Source organism: Panulirus ornatus, chromosome 9 (genome assembly GCF_036320965.1).
Source record: "Panulirus ornatus isolate Po-2019 chromosome 9, ASM3632096v1, whole genome shotgun sequence".
NCBI classification, from domain to species: Eukaryota; Metazoa; Arthropoda; class Malacostraca; order Decapoda; family Palinuridae; genus Panulirus; species Panulirus ornatus.
The window spans coordinates 46,792,256-46,812,305 of record NC_092232.1 but is presented as its reverse complement, the minus strand read 5'-3'; the positions used below and the strand labels follow the sequence as shown (position 1 = coordinate 46,812,305).

Below are 20,050 nucleotides of genomic sequence, written 5' to 3'. Positions count from 1 at the left end.
CATGCAGGAGGGTGAAAGGAGGGCAAGGAATAGAGTGAATTGGAGCGATGTGGTATACCGGGGTTGACGTGCTGTCAGTGGATTGAATCAAGGCATGTGAAGCGTCTGGGGTAAACCATGGAAAGCTGTGTAGGTATGTATATCTGCGTGTGTGGACGTATGTATATACATGTGTATGGGGGTGGGTTGGGCCATTTCTTTCGTCTGTTTCCTTGCGCTACCTCGCAAACGCGGGAGACAGCGACAAAGCAAAAAAAAAAACAAAAAAAACAACAACTGACCAGGTACACTCAACAAACTTATAACTCTCTATAGTTTGAACACATACCTTTGTCCCCAATCCTCAGGTACTTCACCATGGTCCATACATACAATGAAAATCCAAACTAACCAATCAACAATACAGTCATCCCCTTTCTTGATAAATTGATCTGCAATACCATCCCCTCCAGCTGCCTTGCCATATTTCACTGTACATAAAATTTTCATCATCTCTACTCTCTTCACCATACCTGGAAAATTGTAAAAGGTTAGGTTCCCAACTTACACTCAGCATTAACATCCTACTGCCATAACAGGCATGGATGACATTGTGAAATACTACCTTTGAAATCCAAAGGTTTGATCTACACAAAAAGAGAGAACATCTTAAACATCTGGGACCAAAGACTCTTCAATGCTGCACCTGCTGTCATCAGAAACACAATAGGAGGCACAAAACAGAAGCTTTAGAGTGTCCTGGAAGTGCCTACAAAGCATATAAGAAGAGCCAGGCCATTGGAGCTACGTGGGCCTGCAGGCTGTGGCTTCCAACAGCTTGGTCGACCCAAGACCCAACCTAATAGCCTGGGCACAGCTCAGGCTGTGAGATAGAAGACCTTAAAGACTTTACCAGGTATTCCACGTGCTCCTTGGTTTATTCCGAACCTAGACCCACTTCAGCTCCCATGGTTCCCTGTGCTGCCATTTCCATTTCCAGATATCCAAAATACCCTACTTCTTCCAGTATCTCAACATTTAATCTTACGCTCAAAACATGCTGTCTCATCCCCATTATTGCATTTCAGTACCTTAATTTTGTTCATAATAGCTTTCAACTTACCTTTTTACACATTCCTAAATTCTGACACAAGCTTTTGGAGAGTTTCTCAGGAATCTGCCTCCATAGCCTTATCAAATGCAAACAGAAAATGACTCACCCCCCAAGCACTAATGCTACTGTAAAACTGCCCCAGTCTCTAAAACCTTTGCATTCACCTCCCTCACTCCCCTATACATGAACATATCAAACCGCCAAGGTGATATCACACACCTTTCACGAAGGCCCACCTTCACTTGGAATCAGTCACCCTCCTCCCTTCCAACATGCACACATATCTTATTGTCCTAATAAAACCTCACAACTGTATCAAGCATCTTTCTTCTTATATCATATCAGCAACACCTCCACAAGGTATTTCTGTCAACCTTATCATATGCTGCCAGGTCCATAAATGCCATAAACAAATCTCTCTTTCTCCAAGTTCTTATCACACAAATATTTCAGAGCAACCAACTGTATCACACATCCTCTACCACTTACAAGCTAACATTGCTTCTCCTCAATCAGATGCTCTGTGCCTGCCATCACCCTCTCAATCATCATTCTCCCATACAACTTGCTGAGTACTTTCAGACTTATGCCTTTGTAGTTCAAACACACACTTTCATCCCTAAGCCCTTTTCCAAGTGGGTTGAGGTGACCAATGGAGTACCACAGGGTTTGGTTCTGGGATCATTATTCTTCTTGATCTGTATTTATGACTTGCCTGAAGGTTTAATATGCTTGCAAATGATGCAAAGGTCATGGAGGAAGTGAAAATTGATGAGGGTTGCATCTGCTTATACTGTCCCTAACCCAACACCAAAGTCCCATATTAGAAGAGTTAAACTGTCTATTGGCAAACATTAGAACAGCATTAGAGTATATGGACAAAAAAACAAATCCTAAATATGGCCAAATCTAGAATATTCTTCTCAATTTTGGTTACCACACCTAAAGAAGCAAAGGAACTCAGAAAAATAGTCTAAAGGAGAGCAATAAAGATGGTACTAGAGTTAAGAGAGCTGAGCTCCTGCCTTGGAAGAGAAAAGAGTGAGGGATGACCTGATCACAAACATTAAGTTTTAAAAGAGGTCAATGAAGTGGACAGTTCTTTGAGAGATACAGGGATAGAGCAACCAGAGGATATAAAATCAAACCAAGAAATTTGTAAATAAGGATGTAAATAAATCCTTTTATTGTATAAGAGTAGTGAATAAACAGAACAGGCAAACTGAGGACATGGTTAATACAGATAGCATACATAAATTCAAGAGGTTGTATGATAGTAAAATGTATTCAAGCAATGGGGACCCTCAAGTGTAAACCTCCTTCCCTGGACTGTATAAATAAGAAATAACATACACACACACCAAGTCTAACCCGTGATGGGGTCAAACGTGTGTCAGTGGCATTCTCCAGCTTCCACAGGTCAACTTTCAACCGGAATCACACCCCTCTGGATAACTGGATTACACCTGATTGGACCTACTGTCATCATGTAAGACTGTCAACTTCTTAACAACGAAACAAAGCATACACTAGATACTTTACCAAAGAACTAATGAAACAATGACCCAGTAAGAATCTGCTTGAATAGTTCACAGGGTCAGAGCTGCGGTCATCTTGTGTGAACACAAAGACTGATGCATAACAGCACCAACGCAGTCTTCTTATCCATTCAGCATTTCACCAGGAGTGTCTTTACCATCTTCATTCTGCCTATGCTCACCTATGCCCCACCCAAACACACATACACACACATACCCTAGCCTAAGCCATATAACCATCTACTGACCAGCCTCAGGGGTGTGCTGACTGCCATGCCCAGGATTCAAATCCATGATGGTCCAACCCTAGGCTTGCTGGTGATGAATCTTGGTTAGTAACACGCTACTAAACCATGAGGCCTATGTGTAATTACCTATTAGTACTTGACAGGATGGGAACTTTACACTAATAGGGCCTCATCTCTAAAACACTATCATATAATCTCTTAAAATTTATGTATGCTGTCTCATTAAGCATATCATCAGTTATTCTATCCCTACATCTTTCAATGAACTGTCCACTTCATTGATCTCTTTCAAAAACTTAAAAATTGTGATGAGGTCACCTCTCAGTCTTACTTCTCCCAAGATGGATAAATCTAAAGCCTTCAGCCCCTGCTACTTGGGTCTCTTAATTGTTACCATATTTCTTGCCCTTCTCTGGACCTTCTCTGTGAACTCTTTGTGCTTCTTTATTTGAAATTACCATACCTGAGAAACATATTCTAACTCTGGCCTTATGTAGGCTATGAAAAGCTTGCTTAATATTTCCATGTCTATACGCTTTCAGACTATTCTGATATTGGCCAGCACAATTTGTCTCCTGAACTATCCTATTAAAGTGAGACTCTGGTAACAAGTTAGGGACAACGAATATTCCCAATTCCTTCAACACATAAAATCCTAAAGCTTATTTCCTGCTGTGTAATAATCATACTGAGGCCATCTTTCACTTTGTCCCATTGTGCTAAATTTCATCAACCACAATGCAGACCAACTTTGGAGTCTGTTTAGGTCCCCTTGTAAGTTGATGCAATCTTCCTCACTTACATAATCTGCAAACATATTCAAGTAGGATTCCATACCTTCAGGAGAATCATTAATATAGATCAAGAAGAGTAATGGTCCCAGATCTAAACCCTGTGGCACTTCACTGGTCACCTCAACCCATGTGGAAAAGTCCCTCTGACATGTGTTCTTTGTTTCCTCCCACTGATATAATCTGCCCTTCGTGGGAGTTTCCCATACATTCCTACTTTTCTATTTTTTTCTTAATGTTAGCTGAGACGTTAGGGAAAACTGAGTCCCTAATCAAGGCCATCCCATAAACACTATACAAATATAAATGTTTAATAATATTTCATCTATTATACTTTGTTGCTGTCTCCTGTGTCAGCGAGGTAGCGCAAGGAAACAACCCACCCACAAACACATGTATATACATACACGTCCACACACACACATATACATAACTATACATTTCAACGTATACATATATATACATACACAGACATATACACATATACACATGTATACTGTGTTGGTGACTGATTCAGGTGAGAAACTACAGAAGCTGGTGACTGAGTTTGGTAAAGTGTGTGAAAGAAGAAAGTTGAGAGTAAATGTGAATAAGAGCATGGTTATTAGGTACAGTAGGGTTGAAGGACAAGTCAATTCGGAGGTAAGTTTGAATATAGAAAAACTGGAGGAAGTGAAGTGTTTTAGATATCTGGGAGTGGATTTGGCAGCGGATGGAACCATGGAAGCGGAAGTGACTCAAGGGTGGACAAACAGCTAGGTTAAATGTGGACTGACAGCTGCATTCAGGATTCAAACTTATGCACTCGACCCTGGGCAGCATGTGAATGCGTCATGGTCAGGAATGTTAACTGCTTCACCACGGGAGTCCATGTCATCCAGCTTCTGAATCAGCCTCCTTTGTGGTACAGTGTCAAATGCCCTCCATTGGTCTATATACAGACAGTCCACCCAGCCTTCCCTCTTCTGCCCTGGACTGATATCACTCATAAAACTCTTAGAGGTTAGTTACACCCAACTCCTTACCCTAAAATCTTAGTGTGTCTCACTTTGGGTATTTCTCCTCTGCAGAAAGTCGTATGTGTGTTTAACTACTACGTATTTATGATTACTATTTGTATGTTATGGGGAGAGGGTTTTATACTCATGTTGCCCTATCTCTTAAAATTGCCCCTATGTATCATGTCTCTTCTAATATGCAAGTATACACACACACACCCCGCAGCCTAAGCCAGGTACCCATTTACTGATCAGTCCTGATGAGAGGATGAACACCTGGGTTGGGTGTAGGCTGACTGCCATGCCCAGGATTTTACCCCAGGCTAGCCCATGGACTCATGGTCAGCAACACTAACCACTAGCATGTGTGTGTCTGTTTGTGTGAGTGTGAAACTTCAAGAGAAGGAGCCCATAATCCACTGTGATAGATATATGAAGTTGTGGTATATGCTTTAGTAATTATGTGGCACTGATAAAATGGAAGACCTTGCTGACTAGCAACAATTGTGATAATAAACTACATAAGATCAAAATAAACTGGTATAATGAATATATCACAAAGTAGTGGTAAAAAGCTACACGGTACAAACATTTTTTTTTTAATTCATAATGTTACACTGGTATGCGAAAAAAAAAAAGATTATAAATTCCAAATGAATCAACCATCAGTACTGCTGATGATCAATGTTTTCACTGGTACTGGCTTAACTTGCTAGTGATTATAACCTCTAACATGGGCTCTTGTCTCCTTGAGGAATTAGAACTTGAATCATTACCTGTACAGAAAGTTGGAGGACCTGTAGTACCAAATTGAAGTACTGGAATACCTGGCAGAAGCTCCTCCTCAAAATGTTGAAAGATTGGTAGCTCCTCCAAGTGTTGATGAATATGTAGCTCCTCCAAATGTTGCACTTGCAGCTGGCATTCCAGATAATGGTGAATTACTTGTTCCTTGGCCAAACTGGAATGCAGCTCTCTTATTGGCAGCAGTGTTATCACTGCCAAATGTTGGTGTCACATAAAAGGGATTTTGTATGGAACTATATCCACAAGTCCCTGTTAATATGAGGTTATCAGGAGGAAGGGCTGGATTATTAACAACCTCAAATGAGGATGTAGCTCTCTGGACTCCAAAGAGATTAGCACCACTGTTTGTTTGCTACTACTAGTTCCTGCCTTAAAAACTGAAGGAAGGGTTAGAAGTGGCTCCAAAAGTGTTAGCTCACCCAAATGGAGATGTTGGATTGCCTCTTGCAGTTCCAAAACTGGGTGTTGGCATATCAAAGGTTGGAGCACTTGCTGTTAAAACACCAAAGCCTTGCCTAAGGTTGTACCCAAAAGCTAGGGCAGCAGACAAATTCCCCCAAAGCTAAATGGAGATGTAGAGCCAGCACTAAAATTTGGAGTTATATTCTGTGTTACCTAAGGTGAATGGGCTTCTAGATTTCACATCAACTAATGAAGATTCAATAGCAGCATCAAACTGAAATCGTGAAGTTAGTGCAGTTATTCAAGACCCAAAGGTGAAACCTAGTGATGGTGCTAATTTGGTTGAAGCTCCAGCTGGTTTGGAACCAACATCAAAGCCAGATAATGGTACAGCTTTGACAGATACATCTGTAGTGGTAACAAATGTTGGGGCTGCAGTATTAGTCTTTAAAAAACCAAAAGTAAATGGTTATGGTGTAACGGCAGAGGGTGTAGTAGTTACTGCTACTGATGTTATTCTAGGTGTATCAAAGGTAAACAACGATGAAACAGTTGTAGTGCTCCACGTAGTAGCTATAGCAGGAGCAGATGGCTGGTGAGGTGTAGCTGTGGCAGCTGATGCAGCTGCTCCATCAAACTGAAAGACAGATGATGTTTTCTGAACCTCATGGGAGGAGGAAAAACCAAAAGTAAAGGGTGAAGCAGAAGCAGTGAGTAGCCCTGTTGTGCTCTGATCAAATGAGAAGGGAGAAGCTCGAGTTGTGGCTGCAACAGCTGTTGTTGCATTACCTGGAGGTTCTGTAACAAATACTACTGATGCACCAAAAGGTGATGGTACTCTAAATGAGGAGCACCTCCATCAGTGCAAGAGTGTGTGTGTGTGTGTGTGTGTGTGTGTGTGTGTGTGTGTGTGTGTGTGTGTGTGTGTGTGTGTGATAACCTATCTCAACTAAGTGGGGAGGGAAATTCACATTCATCAGGCTGTCTCTTGAACATTACATACTACAAGACAACTTCTTATATCTATGTATGCTGTTCACATTAACCCTGTAGTCATTCCATTTCATTCATCCACCACTCTTATACAAAAAAGTACTTCCTTACATCTTTTTTTTTTAGCAAGTTTCTTGCTTAATTTCATATCCTCTATTCGTTCCATCTCTACATCTCTTGAAGAACTGTTCCTTGTCCATGTCATCAATCTGTTTTAAACACTTAAAGGTTGTGATTAGGTCCTCTCTCTCATTCTTCTATATTTCTAAGTTAGCAAATTTAAAGCCTTTAGCCTTTCCCTGTAATTTAGCTCTCTTAATTCTGTTACCATCTTTACTGCCCTCCTCTGCAGCTTCTCTATTAGCTCTGTGATTCTTTAGGTGAGGGCACTAAAGAAGCACCTTCTAGTCTTGGCCTTTCGTATGATACAAACAGCTTGTTGAATACGTACTTCTTTATCCATATACTTGAAGGTTATCCTGGTATTTGTTATAAGACAGTTCTTTTCCTTTACTGTTCTCTATATGTGGGACTTTGGTGAAAGTTTAGGGTCAATGTGTGTTTGTGTGTGCATAATTATCTATTTGCACTGTAAGGGGAAGGAGTTTTACACTCATGGGGCCCCATCTCTTGAATGCACTCTACTATCATACAACCTATTGAATTTAATCATGCTGTCTGCATTAACCCTGTCCTTAGTCATCCTGTTCCATTCTTCTATCACTCTTATACTATCAAAGTATTTACAAGTTTTTTTTTTACTAAATTTCATGTTATATCCTCTACTTTCTCTATCCCCACACCTCTCAAAGTACTGTCCACTGTCAACTTCGATGATTTCTTTCAAAAAGTTAAAGGTTGTGATCTGGTAACCCTTCTCTCTTCCAAGGAAGGTAAATTTAAAGCCTACAAACTTTCCCTGTAGCTTAGCTCTCTTAATTCTGGTACCAACTTTGTTGCCCTCCTCTTGACCTTCTCTGTGAGTTTTTGTGCTTCTTTAGGAGGATGACCAAACCTGAGTAGCATATTCTAGTTTTGGTCTTAAGTAGGATATGAAAAGCTTGTTAGATATTTCTTTAACCATATCCTTAAAAGATATTACGATATTTGCTAGCAGACAGTTTGTCTCCTGAGCTATCACTATTATCATAATATATAATCGCTGTTTCCTGCATCAGCAAGGTAGCGCCAGGAATCAGACGAAGAAATGACTCATCCATTCATATACACATATATATATATATACATAAACGCCCATATACACACATATACATACATACACATATCAACATATACATACATATGCATCCACACAAAGACATATACATAGTATATGTCTGGAAAATATACAAAAAAGGCCACATTCATTCACAGCCTCTAGCTGTCATGTGTAATGCACCGAAACCACAGGTCCCTATCCACATCCAGGCACCACAGACCTTTCCATGGTTTACCCCAGGGCTTCGCATGCCCTGGTTCAATCCACTGACAGCACGTTGACCCGGTACACCACATCATTCCAATTCGCTCTATTCTTTGCACGCCTCTTACCCTCCTGTATGTTCAGCCCAAAATCTTTTTCACTTCATCCTTCCACCTCCAATTTGATCTCCCACTTCTTGTCCCCTCCACCTCTGATACATATATCTTCTTTGTCAATCTTTCCTCAATCATTCTCTCCATGTGTCCAAGCCATTTCAACATGCCCTCTTCTGCTCTCTCAATCACACTCTTTTTATTTCCACACATCTCTCTTACTCTTTCATTACTTGGTTGATCAAACCACCTCACACCAGATATTGTCCTTAAACTTTTCATTTCCAACACATCCACCCTCCTCTGTACAACCCTATCTATAGCCCATGCCTCCCAACCATATAACATTGTTGGAACTAATATTAGACTCTGGTGACAGGTTAGGGACAATGTCCCCTCATATACAGAATCCTAATGTTATTTTCATATTAAGGCCATCTTTTGTTTTACATGATCCTCATTACTTTACAATTGCTAAGGTTGAACTTGTTAAACATATTTCAGACCAACTTTGAAGTCTGCTCAGATACCCTTTTAAGCTGATGAAATCCTCTTTGCTTTTCACTTCCCTCATGACTTTTACACCATCTGCAAACATATACCTTTAGGCAAATCATCAATGCAGATCTAGAAGAGTAATAGTCCTAGAACCAAACCCCACGGTACCCCGGTGTTCACCTCAATCCATCTGGAAAAGGCCTCTCTGATGTGTCTTTTGTTCCTTCCCAATGAGATAATCTTCTATCCAACAAAGGAGTTTCCACCTTATTCCTGCTTGGTGATTCAGTTTCATAGCCTCCTATGTGGTGCAATGTCAAAAGCCTTCTGACAGTCCAGATACAGACAATAAACCTAGCTCTCCCTTTGGTCCAAGAGTGAGATCATTCTCTCATAAAACCTTACAAGATTAGCTACACAGGAACTCCTGTTCACCTCAATCCATCTGGAAAAGGCTTTTCTGATATGTCCTTTGTTCCTTCCCAATGAGATAATCTTCTATCCAACAAAGGAGTTTCCATCTTATTGCTGCTTGGTGATTCAGTTTCATAGCCTCCTATGCGGTACAATGTCAAAAGCCTTCTGACAGTCCAGATACAGCCAATAAACCTAGCCTTCCCTTTTGTCCAAGAGTGAGATCATTCTATCATAAAACCTTACAAGGTTAGCTACACAGGAACTCCTATCCCTAAAACTATGCCATCCCTCCCTTAGAAAATTTCTCCACTGCACAAAGTCATCCACTTGCTTTCTCATAGTCTTTTCCAGAACCTTACAATTCACACTCATTAGTAAGACCAGTCTGTAATCCAGTATCTATTTCTGGTCTCCTTTCCTATATATTGGTATGAAATTTGCCTCTTCCATTCCCTTGGCACTAAGCCTCTCTCCAGGAACATCTTGAACAGCAATTCAAGTGGTCTATCAAACTTATCTACACACCACTCTTGGACTATCAGCCTTGTATAGATCCTTTTAATACTGTTAACATGATTTCTAGATTCTTTTTTTTTTTTTTTTTTTTTTTTGCTTTGTCACTGTCTCCCGCGTTTGCGAGGTAGCGCAAGGAAACAGACGAAAGAAATGGCCCAACCCACCCCCATACACATGTATATACATACGTCCACACACGCAGATATACATACCTACACAGCTTTCCATGGTTTACCCCAGACGCTTCACATGCCCTGATTCAATCCACTGACAGCACGTCAACCCCGGTATACCACATCGCTCCAATTCACTCTATTCCTTGCCCTCCTTTCACCCTCCTGCATGTTCAGGCCCCGATCACACAAAATCTTTTTCACTCCATCTTTCCACCTCCAATTTGGTCTCCCACTTCTCCTCGTTCCCTCCACCTCCGACACATATATCCTCTTGGTCAATCTTTCCTCACTCATTCTCTCCATGTGCCCAAACCATTTCAAAACACCCTCTTCTGCTCTCTCAACCACGCTCTTTTTATTTCCACACATCTCTCTTACCCTTACATTACTTACTCGATCAAACCACCTCACACCACACATTATCCTCAAACATCTCATTTCCAGCACATCCATCCTCCTGTGCACAACTCTATCCATAGCCCACGCCTCGCAACCATACAACATTGCTGGAACCACTATTCCTTCAAACATACCCATTTCTAGATATATCAACAATTTCCAAAACCTTCTCCCCAATCCATCTCACTGATTTTGGGGCTACAGTGCCTTCCACTGTGAAAACACCTCTGAACTTGCCATGCAGTTCCTTACATACCCTTACTTCATCCTCTACAATATTTCACTCTAGATCCTTGAGCCTGATTATCTGCTCCTTAACTGGCAACTGGATCCTGATAAGTCTATGAAACAGTTTTGAATCTTCAGCTGACTCGTCCACAATTTTCTTTTCAAAGTTTCTCTGTTCCTCTTCTTATTTTGCAACACCCATTCCATGATCTCTTATACATTGCTATACTAACTGACTAGAGTGCTATCTATATCTTTGTCACTGCATTTCTCAAAGCTCCTTTGCTTTATGACATCTTTAATTAAACAATTCCTACTCTTTCTTACCATTCCCTCTATACTTGAAGCTTTAGGTACCCATGCCTCTTACTTCCACACTGTATATTTCACAGAACTTCTCAACACATTGCCCTGGTTCCTGGCTAGTAAATTCTTCTCACTTCCACACAGTGTATTTCACAGAACTTCTCTACACATTGCCCTGGTTCTCGGCTGGTAAATTCCATTATCCAATCTACGTTACCATAAAAATGATTGAGGTCAGAGTACTTCCCACAATTATAGTTCCTCTTTATTTTCTATCTCATCTCTGCTCTCTTAAAGTCCTCTTTTACACATAATCAGACGAGCATTATATGATCACTTCTTCCAACTGGTGTATTGTATATGATGTTCTAGATATAATGTTAGTATGAGTGAAGGTAGGGTCCAGTAATGATGATGTATCAGTCCATCTCATCCTAGTGTGCTAGTGACACACTGCTGTAGGAAATTTTCCTGTATATGCTCTAAAAACTTGTTTTTAATCTTTTCAAAAGTTGGTTTCAATCTTTCTCCTTGAACTCTACATTATATGAGTAACATTCTTCCCATGATGCTCCTCTTACTAATCCTATGCATCTCCTAGTAATATCTTTTCAAAGAGTCTGAAAAGGAATTCTCTCTCTAGACAAAAGCAAGGCTATGGACCTGCTGGCATTTAATAAAAGTGTACTGAAAGAGTTTGCCTCTGAACTTGCTCCTGTATTTGCTTGTCTGTTCCATTTGTTTAAAAACCAGAATGTTTCCTTCTTGGAAGCATGCATTAGTACATCCCATCAACCATATCCAAAGTCTTTAAATCCCTCCTCAACTCCCATATCCTTAAACATCTTCAATCTCACAGTCTTCACTCATATCACCAGTATGGCTTCCATAAGATGAGATCCATTGCTGATATTCTTTCCTATCTTATCAATTTCTAGTCTTCATCCCTGACAGATTATGGAGAATCTTTTGTAGCTGCCCTTGATATATCCAAAGCTTTTAACAGGGTATGGCATTGGAGTCTCATCTCTAAGCTACCCTCTTTTGGCTTCCTTTCCTCTCTTGCTCCACATATCTAGCTTCCTCTATGGCCAATCTATTGCCATGTTGTAAATGGATAAGCCTCCCCCTATCACCATCAGAGTTTCTCATAATTCTGTCCGGTCTCCTATACTTTTCCTCTGTTTTATCAATGATTTCCTTTTCCTACAAATAACCAAATGCACTCATGCTGACAACTCAACACTGCATTCCACCAAATCCTTCAAATCTGCTCCTCTTCTCTCACTCGATCTACAACTTGTTTCAACACAATTTTCTCAATAAACTCAGATTTGGAGAGGATATCTCATTGGGGCATGTGAAATCAGCTCATTTTCCTATCAAAAAGTCCTCACAACTTTCCTCTCTCCTTCAATGGATCTGTAATTCCACCTCTTGACTCAAACGCAGCCTGACATATCAACTCAACCATGTAACTTCAAAATCTGATCCACTTGTTCTATGCTGCAATGTTGGTTCACTTTTCCACTTCTAAGGCATTACTCTGGTTTTTGCAGCTTGAGCACCCTCATCACTAGCAAGATCATGCAATACTTGGCAAGCAGCTATGTCACATGATTACTGTATGGCCAATGGCAACTCAAGGGTGGGTAGTTTTGATAAATTTTTCTCTGCATTCACGGCAAAGCTTTGGAACTCTCTAACTCTCATGTCTTTCCCAATGACTATGACAAAGGACATTTCAAAAACAGATTTTTCACTTCCTCCACTGTCCTGCATAGGAGGATCAATGAGAAGCTGGATCACAAGGAGGGAATAAGGGGGGTACTCCTCTAATGGACAGATTACCTCAGTGGAAGGGTACATGGGATGATTGTCAAGGGAAACATTCTCCAAATGGGTCAAGGTGACTGGTGGAGTGCTACAGGGCTCTGTTCTGGGATTCTTTCTCTTCTTGATCTATAAAAATGACCTGTCTGAAGGTATGAACTCCTACCTGAATATGTTTGCAGATAATGCAAAGGTAACGACGAAATAAGTATACAAAGCTACAAAGATGTAATAGAGACATGGGGATATCAATGGTCTTGAAAATTTTGAAGGAGAATCTCCAATCATATGCTTTCATTCACAGGCCTGGCTGGCTCAGCCAGACTGCAGTTCTTTTCACTCTCCTTGATATCTCCCATGTCTTGTTGGTATAAAAACACTTTTAAGATCATAAATTTAGTTAGATGTTTCTGAAGGGAAGTGTGTAAATATCAAAGTAATATACAAAGAATACTAATGCATGTATTTTGACGGGTAAAGGATAATATATGGTAAACACCCAGGTTACTTTATAAGTGGTGTAATTTTGAGTGATAGTTATGCATTTATATTGTGATTAGTTCCCACACTTATCAGTTCATAAGTTGGGTAAGTTGTTCCTGAAGGGAACTTTGTAAAAAGGAAAGTAAAACAAAAAATGGACTTCAGTATGCACTCTGAAAGGAAAATAACGCATGGTAAGAATGCTAGTTGAAAAATTCTTTCAAGCCGTGTAATTATGAATTATAATTATGCATTTACATTATGATTATCTCCCACATTATTAGTTAAAATTAGGAAAGATTTTCTGATAAGAAACTGAAAAAAATCATTGTATAGTAAAAAAAAATACAATATATATATTTTTTAGTGTTGAGACCAGATTTTATGGCACTGCAATCATGGATGGTAATTACACACTTAAGTTATGGTTATTTCCTACATAATCAGTTCCAAAATTTAGGAATGATGTAAAAGTGACATAAGTAACTTTAAAAGCCACCTTTTGGTACAATTATTTTGTAATCAGATGTCCAAGTGGCACGATTAGTGCCAATACAGCATTAAACACATCAGACATGTAATTGGCATTACTAGTGCCAAAAAGTGTTAAGCTCTTAACTTTACTTATCTCTGAAGTGATTATGTCATGATTCTATAAAAGCTTCATTCAATAGTACTAATTAAACTTGAGTAATTGATAAATCAGCAACTTACCATAGCTACTGGAGGTCCATGGCACACACCAACCAGTTTTACAATATAAAGATGGTTCAGATTCATCATCACTTCTGCTTCTTTAAGGAAATCTTTCTTACTGACTTTTTCATCATGAAGTGTTTTAACAGCTACATCAATCTGAGGAAATATTGAAAACTACATGAGATGCAATATGCAGTAAAATCTTTTCATCCATTACTTATTTATCTATGTACATCTCTGAAGCCTGTTCCCTCTGGGAACTCTCATCAAGGGTGTGGTACGCAGCAAAAGAGTCTCATTTATCACTATCTTTACATGCCTCCCTTGCATACACCATTCCATGCAGTCTTCCCCCATTTCTCTCACTATAGTATTCTTCTACCCTATTTACCCATGTCAAAGGTGGTCTTTTCTCACACCAACTCCATTAATCATACCATCATACACTTTCTTTATAAACTCCTTTTCTTGTATTCTTTCCACATGCCCAAACCATCTTAAAGTATCAAGTTTCAAATCATCACTCCACAATTCATTCCCTTTGCATTCCCCATCATACCTAACTATATCTCTGATACCCATTCCCTTTGGAAACTCCTTAAAGGGGAAGGGCACAGTAAGAGTCTCCATAACTGGTGAACTCCAGTGCTGCTTCTTGGCCTTTAATGCCTCACCTTAAACAAGCAACTGGCAGAGGGCAACTCTAGTGCAGCGTTTACAGGGGTTCCAACCATATGTTCCTGCCAACTACTTCTACCTAATGTATTTACCTAATGTTCTTACATACTACTTTTAGCTAATGCTCACTTAATGTTCCAACCTACTACTTCAACCAAATGTTTTTACTAAAAGCTACTGCTTAATGCAGCTACTTACTACTATCTGTTGCACATACCATTTTCCCAAAAGGCAGGGGTAGTGCATAGAGCTCAATGCAGGAAAATCTAGTTATGAAGAATGAGATGTGTGAGTTAAGTGTTGTGCATAACAAGGAGAGATTGCATGTTTGTGGACAGAATGCCGGCAGTCCATGTGAGGGTTAGACAGAAAGGTCAAAGGAAAGCAACCTGACATCCATTGAAGTGCTGACTCTTTATGCAGCTATCACTAACCTTCCTAATACCTAACATGGTAGTACCAGTAATACATCTTCCTGGTCAGTGGCTGCCTAACAACTATATCCTACTTACTGCCACACCAAATCCCTCATCCATCCAATCATTACTTTCATCATTCTATCCACTCATATCTCATGCTCCTCTCAAATATCTTATTTCCACACCCTGGATTCTTGACCTCTATAAATCATTCCACATCCACATTTTGGTTGCCTACATTTACACACATCATAAAACACACTTACTACCTTCTGCAACTCCTCCTCTCTTTCAGCAAACAACACAGTATCATCTACAAACAGGCTTGTCACTAGCTACCATACCTCACAACCACACTTCATCTCTACACCCTTTTTCCCTGGTCTTGCTTTCACCTCTCTAATTACTTCATCCAAATATGTCTCAAAGCAAAGGTGACATCACATAGCCCTGCCTCACATCCACATGATAGTTAGTGGGGTTAGAATAGTCATCCTTCTTCGACATGGGATGTACTAATGCATGCTTCCAAGAAGAAAGAAAAGTTCCAGTTTTTAAACAGAAAGGGAACAGATGAGCAGGCACACATGCAAGTTCAGAGGAATACTCTTTCAGTACACATGGATGGATGTCATCAGATCAACAGGCCTTGCTTGTGTCCAAAGAGACAGAAACACTTTTAGGACAGTTCTAGAAGAGATTACAAGGAGTGGCATAGGATTAGTAAGAGGAGTTTTTTTTAGGGGGGGGGTGAATGTTAGTGTCATCCAAGGAAGACTTAGAGGAGAAACAAGAGCCAATGAAAGTCGCTCTGTCTACAACAGAAACAGCTACTACGGTGTTTTCATCTCTTCTAGTCTTCTCTTTGCAGATCTGGTATTAAGTGACTGATCTGAGTATACTGTAGTCATCAGGCACAAACCAGCCTTTCCTGGCTCATGCAGAGATAGATAGATGTCTTAAAGTACCTCCCAGAGTAATACTAGTAACAGCAGTGAAGTTTGCTAAAACAAAATATCCTAGAAACATATGGAAAGATTTAGATCTTTAATGCAGGAAGAAATCTGTGCTGTCCTTCACTTATGACTTCAACTGAAATATTATTTATTTATTTATTTTGCTTTGTCGCTGTCTCCCGCATTAGTGAGGTAGCGCAAGGAAACAGACAAAAGAATGGCCCAACCCATCCACATACACATGTATATCCATACACGTCCACACACACAAATATACATACCTATACATCTCAACGTATATATATATATATACACACACAGACATATACATATATACACATGTACATAATTCATACTGTCTGCCTTTATTCATTCCCATTGCCACCCCAGCAAACATGAAATAACAAATCCCTCCCCCCCTCATGTGCGCGAGGTAGCGCTAGGAAAAGACAACAAAGGCCACATTCGTTCACACTCAGTCTCTAGCTGTTATGTAATAATGCACCGAAACCACAGCTCCCTTTCCACATCCAGACCCCACAGAACTACCATGGTTTACACCAGACACTTCACATGCCCTGGTTCAATCCAATGACAGCACGTCGACCCCAGTATACCACATCGTTCCAATTCACTCTATTCCTTGCATGCCTTTCACCCTCCTGTATGTTCAGACCACAATCACTCAAAATCTTTTTCACTCCATCTTTCCACCTCCAATTTGGTCTCCCACTTCTCCTTGTTCCCTCCACCTCTGACACATATATCCTCTTGGTCAGTCTTTCCTCACTCATTCTCTCCATGTGACCAAACCATTTCAATACACCCTCTTCTGCTCTCTCAACCACACTCTTTTCATTACCAAACATCTCTCTTACCCTATTATTACTTTACTTGATCAAACCACCTCACACAATATATTGTCCTCAAACATCTCACTTCCATCACATCCACCTTCCTCCACACAACTCTATCCATAGCCCATGCCTCGCAACCATACAACATTGTTGGAACCACTATTCCTTCAAACATACCCTTTTTTGCTTTCCGAGATAATGTTCTCGATTTGCACACATTCTTCAACACTCCCAGAACTTTCGCCCCCTTCCCCACCCTATGATTCACTTCCGCTTCCATGATTCCATCCACTGCCAAATCCACTCCCAGATATCTAAAACACTTCACTTCCTCCAGTTTTTTTTTCTCCATTCAGACTTACCTCTCAATTGACTTGTCCCTCAACCCTACTGTACCTAATAACCTTGCTCTTATTCACATTTACTCTCAGCTTTCTTCTTTCACACACTTTACCAAACTCAGTCACCAGCTTCTGTAGTTTCTCACACGAATCAGCCACCAGCGCTGTATCATCAGTGAACAACAACTGACTCACTTCCCAAGCTCTCTCATCCACAACAGACTGCATACTTGCCCCTTTTTCCAAATCACTTGCATTCACCTCCCTAACAACCCCATCCATAAACAAATTAAACAACCACGGAGACATCACATACCCCTGCTGCAAACCTACATTCACTGAGAACCAATCACTTTCCTCTCTTCCCACACGTACACATGCCTTACATCCTCGATAAAATCTTTTCACTGCTTCTAACAACTTGCCTCCCACACCATATATTCTTAATACCTTCCACAGAGCATCTCCATCAACTCTATCATATGCCTTCTCCAGATCGATAAATGCTACATACATATCCATTTGCTTTTCTAAGTATTTCTCATATACATTCTTCAAAGCAAACACCTGATCCAAACATCCTCTACCACTTCTGAAACCACACTGCTCTTCCCCAATCTGATGCTCTGTACATGCCTTCACCCTCTCAATCAATACCCTCCCATATAATTTACCAGGAATACTCAACAAACTTATACCTCTGTAATTTGAGCACTCACTTTTATCCCCTTTGCCTTTGTACAGTGGCACTATGCAAGCATTCCGCCAATCCTCAGGCATCTCACCATGAGTCATACATACATTCAATAACCTTACCAACCAGTCAAAAATACAGTCACCCCCTTTTTAAATAAATTCCGCTGCAATACCATCCAAACCCATTGCCTTGCCGGCTTTCATCTTCCGCAAAGCTTTTACAACCTCTTCTCTGTTTACCAAATCATTTTCCCTAACCCTCTCACTTTGCAAAAGTATTTCTCATATACATTCTTCAAAGCAAACACCTGATCCAAACATCCTCTACCACTTCTGAAACCACACTGCTCTTCCCCAATCTGATGCTCTGTACATGCCTTCACCCTCTCAATCAATACCCTCCCATATAATTTACCAGGAATACTCAACAAACTTATACCTCTGTAATTTGAGCACTCACTTTTATCCCCTTTGCCTTTGTACAGTGGCACTATGCAAGCATTCCGCCAATCCTCAGGCATCTCACCATGAGTCATACATACATTCAATAACCTTACCAACCAGTCAAAAATACAGTCACCCCCTTTTTAAATAAATTCCGCTGCAATACCATCCAAACCCATTGCCTTGCCGGCTTTCATCTTCCGCAAAGCTTTTACAACCTCTTCTCTGTTTACCAAATCATTTTCCCTAACCCTCTCACTTTGCAAAAGTATTTCTCATATACATTCTTCAAAGCAAACACCTGATCCAAACATCCTCTACCACTTCTGAAACCACACTGCTCTTCCCCAATCTGATGCTCTGTACATGCCTTCACCCTCTCAATCAATACCCTCCCATATAATTTACCAGGAATACTCAACAAACTTATACCTCTGTAATTTGAGCACTCACTTTTATCCCCTTTGCCTTTGTACAGTGGCACTATGCAAGCATTCCGCCAATCCTCAGGCATCTCACCATGAGTCATACATACATTCAATAACCTTACCAACCAGTCAAAAATAGTCACCCCCTTTTTAAATAAATTCTGCTGCAATACCATCCAAACCCATTGCCTTGCCGGCTTTCATCTTCCGCAAAGCTTTTACAACCTCTTCTCTGTTTACCAAATCATTTTCCCTAACCATCTCACTTTGCATACCACCTCGACCAAAACACCCTATATCTGCCTCTCTATCATCAAACACATTCAAAAGACCTTCAAAATACTCACTACATCTTCTCACATCATCACTACTTGTTATCACCTCCCCATTTGCCCCCTTCACTGAAGTTCCCATTTGTTCCCTTGACTTACACACTTTATTTACCTCCTTCTAAAACATCTTTTTATTCTCCCTAAAATTTAATGATACTCTCTCACCCTAACTCTCATTTGCCCTCTTTTTCACCTCTTGCACCTTTCTCTTGACCTCCTGCCTCTTTCTTTTATACATCTCCCACTCATTTGCATTATTTCCCTACAAAAATCGTCCAAATGCCTCTCTCTTCTCTTTCACTAACAATCTTACTTCTTCATCCCACCACTCACTACCCTTTCTAATCTGCCCACCTCCCACGCTTCTCATGCCACAAGCATCTTTTGCGCAAGCCATCACTGATTCCCTAAATACATCCCATTCCTCCCCCACTCCCCTTACTTCCTTTGTTCTCACCTTTTTCCATTCTCTACTCAGTCTCTCCTGGTACTTCCTCACACAAGTCTCCTTCCCAAGCTAACTTACTCTCACCACTCTTTTCACCCCAGCATTCTCTCTTCTTTTCTGAAAACCTCTACAAATCATCACCTTTGCCTCCACAAGATAATGATCAGACATCCCTCCAGTTGCACCTCTCAGCACATTAACATCCAAAAGTCTCTCTTTCGCATGCCTATCAATTAACACATAATCCAATAACGCTCTCTGGCCATCTCTCCTACTTACATACGTATACTTATATATATTTCTCTCTTTAAATCAGGTATTCCCAATCACCAGTCCTTTTTCAGCACATAAACCTACAAGCTCTTCACCATTTCCATTTACAACACTGAACACCCTATGTACACCAATTATTCCCTCAACTGCCACATTACTCACCTTTGCATTCAAATCACCCATCACTATAACCCAGTCTAGTGCATCAAAACTACTA

The 20,050-nt window shown here is 40.3% G+C and overlaps 1 protein-coding gene across 4 annotated transcripts in view; it reads right to left on the bottom strand.

Moving 5' to 3' along the window:
* Shark (SH2 ankyrin repeat kinase) overlaps positions 1–20,050 on the bottom strand; it is a 192,047-nt gene that overhangs the window by 47,536 nt on the left and 124,461 nt on the right. For 3 of the 4 annotated variants that reach the window (XM_071665126.1, XM_071665127.1, XM_071665128.1), the window contains one exon: positions 13,977–14,117. In XM_071665126.1, the coding sequence (XP_071521227.1) occupies positions 13,977–14,117 (141 nt within the window). Of the gene's footprint in view, positions 1–394; positions 6,515–13,976; positions 14,118–20,050 lie in introns of those variants that run through there. The other variant, XM_071665129.1, reaches the window with a different exon arrangement.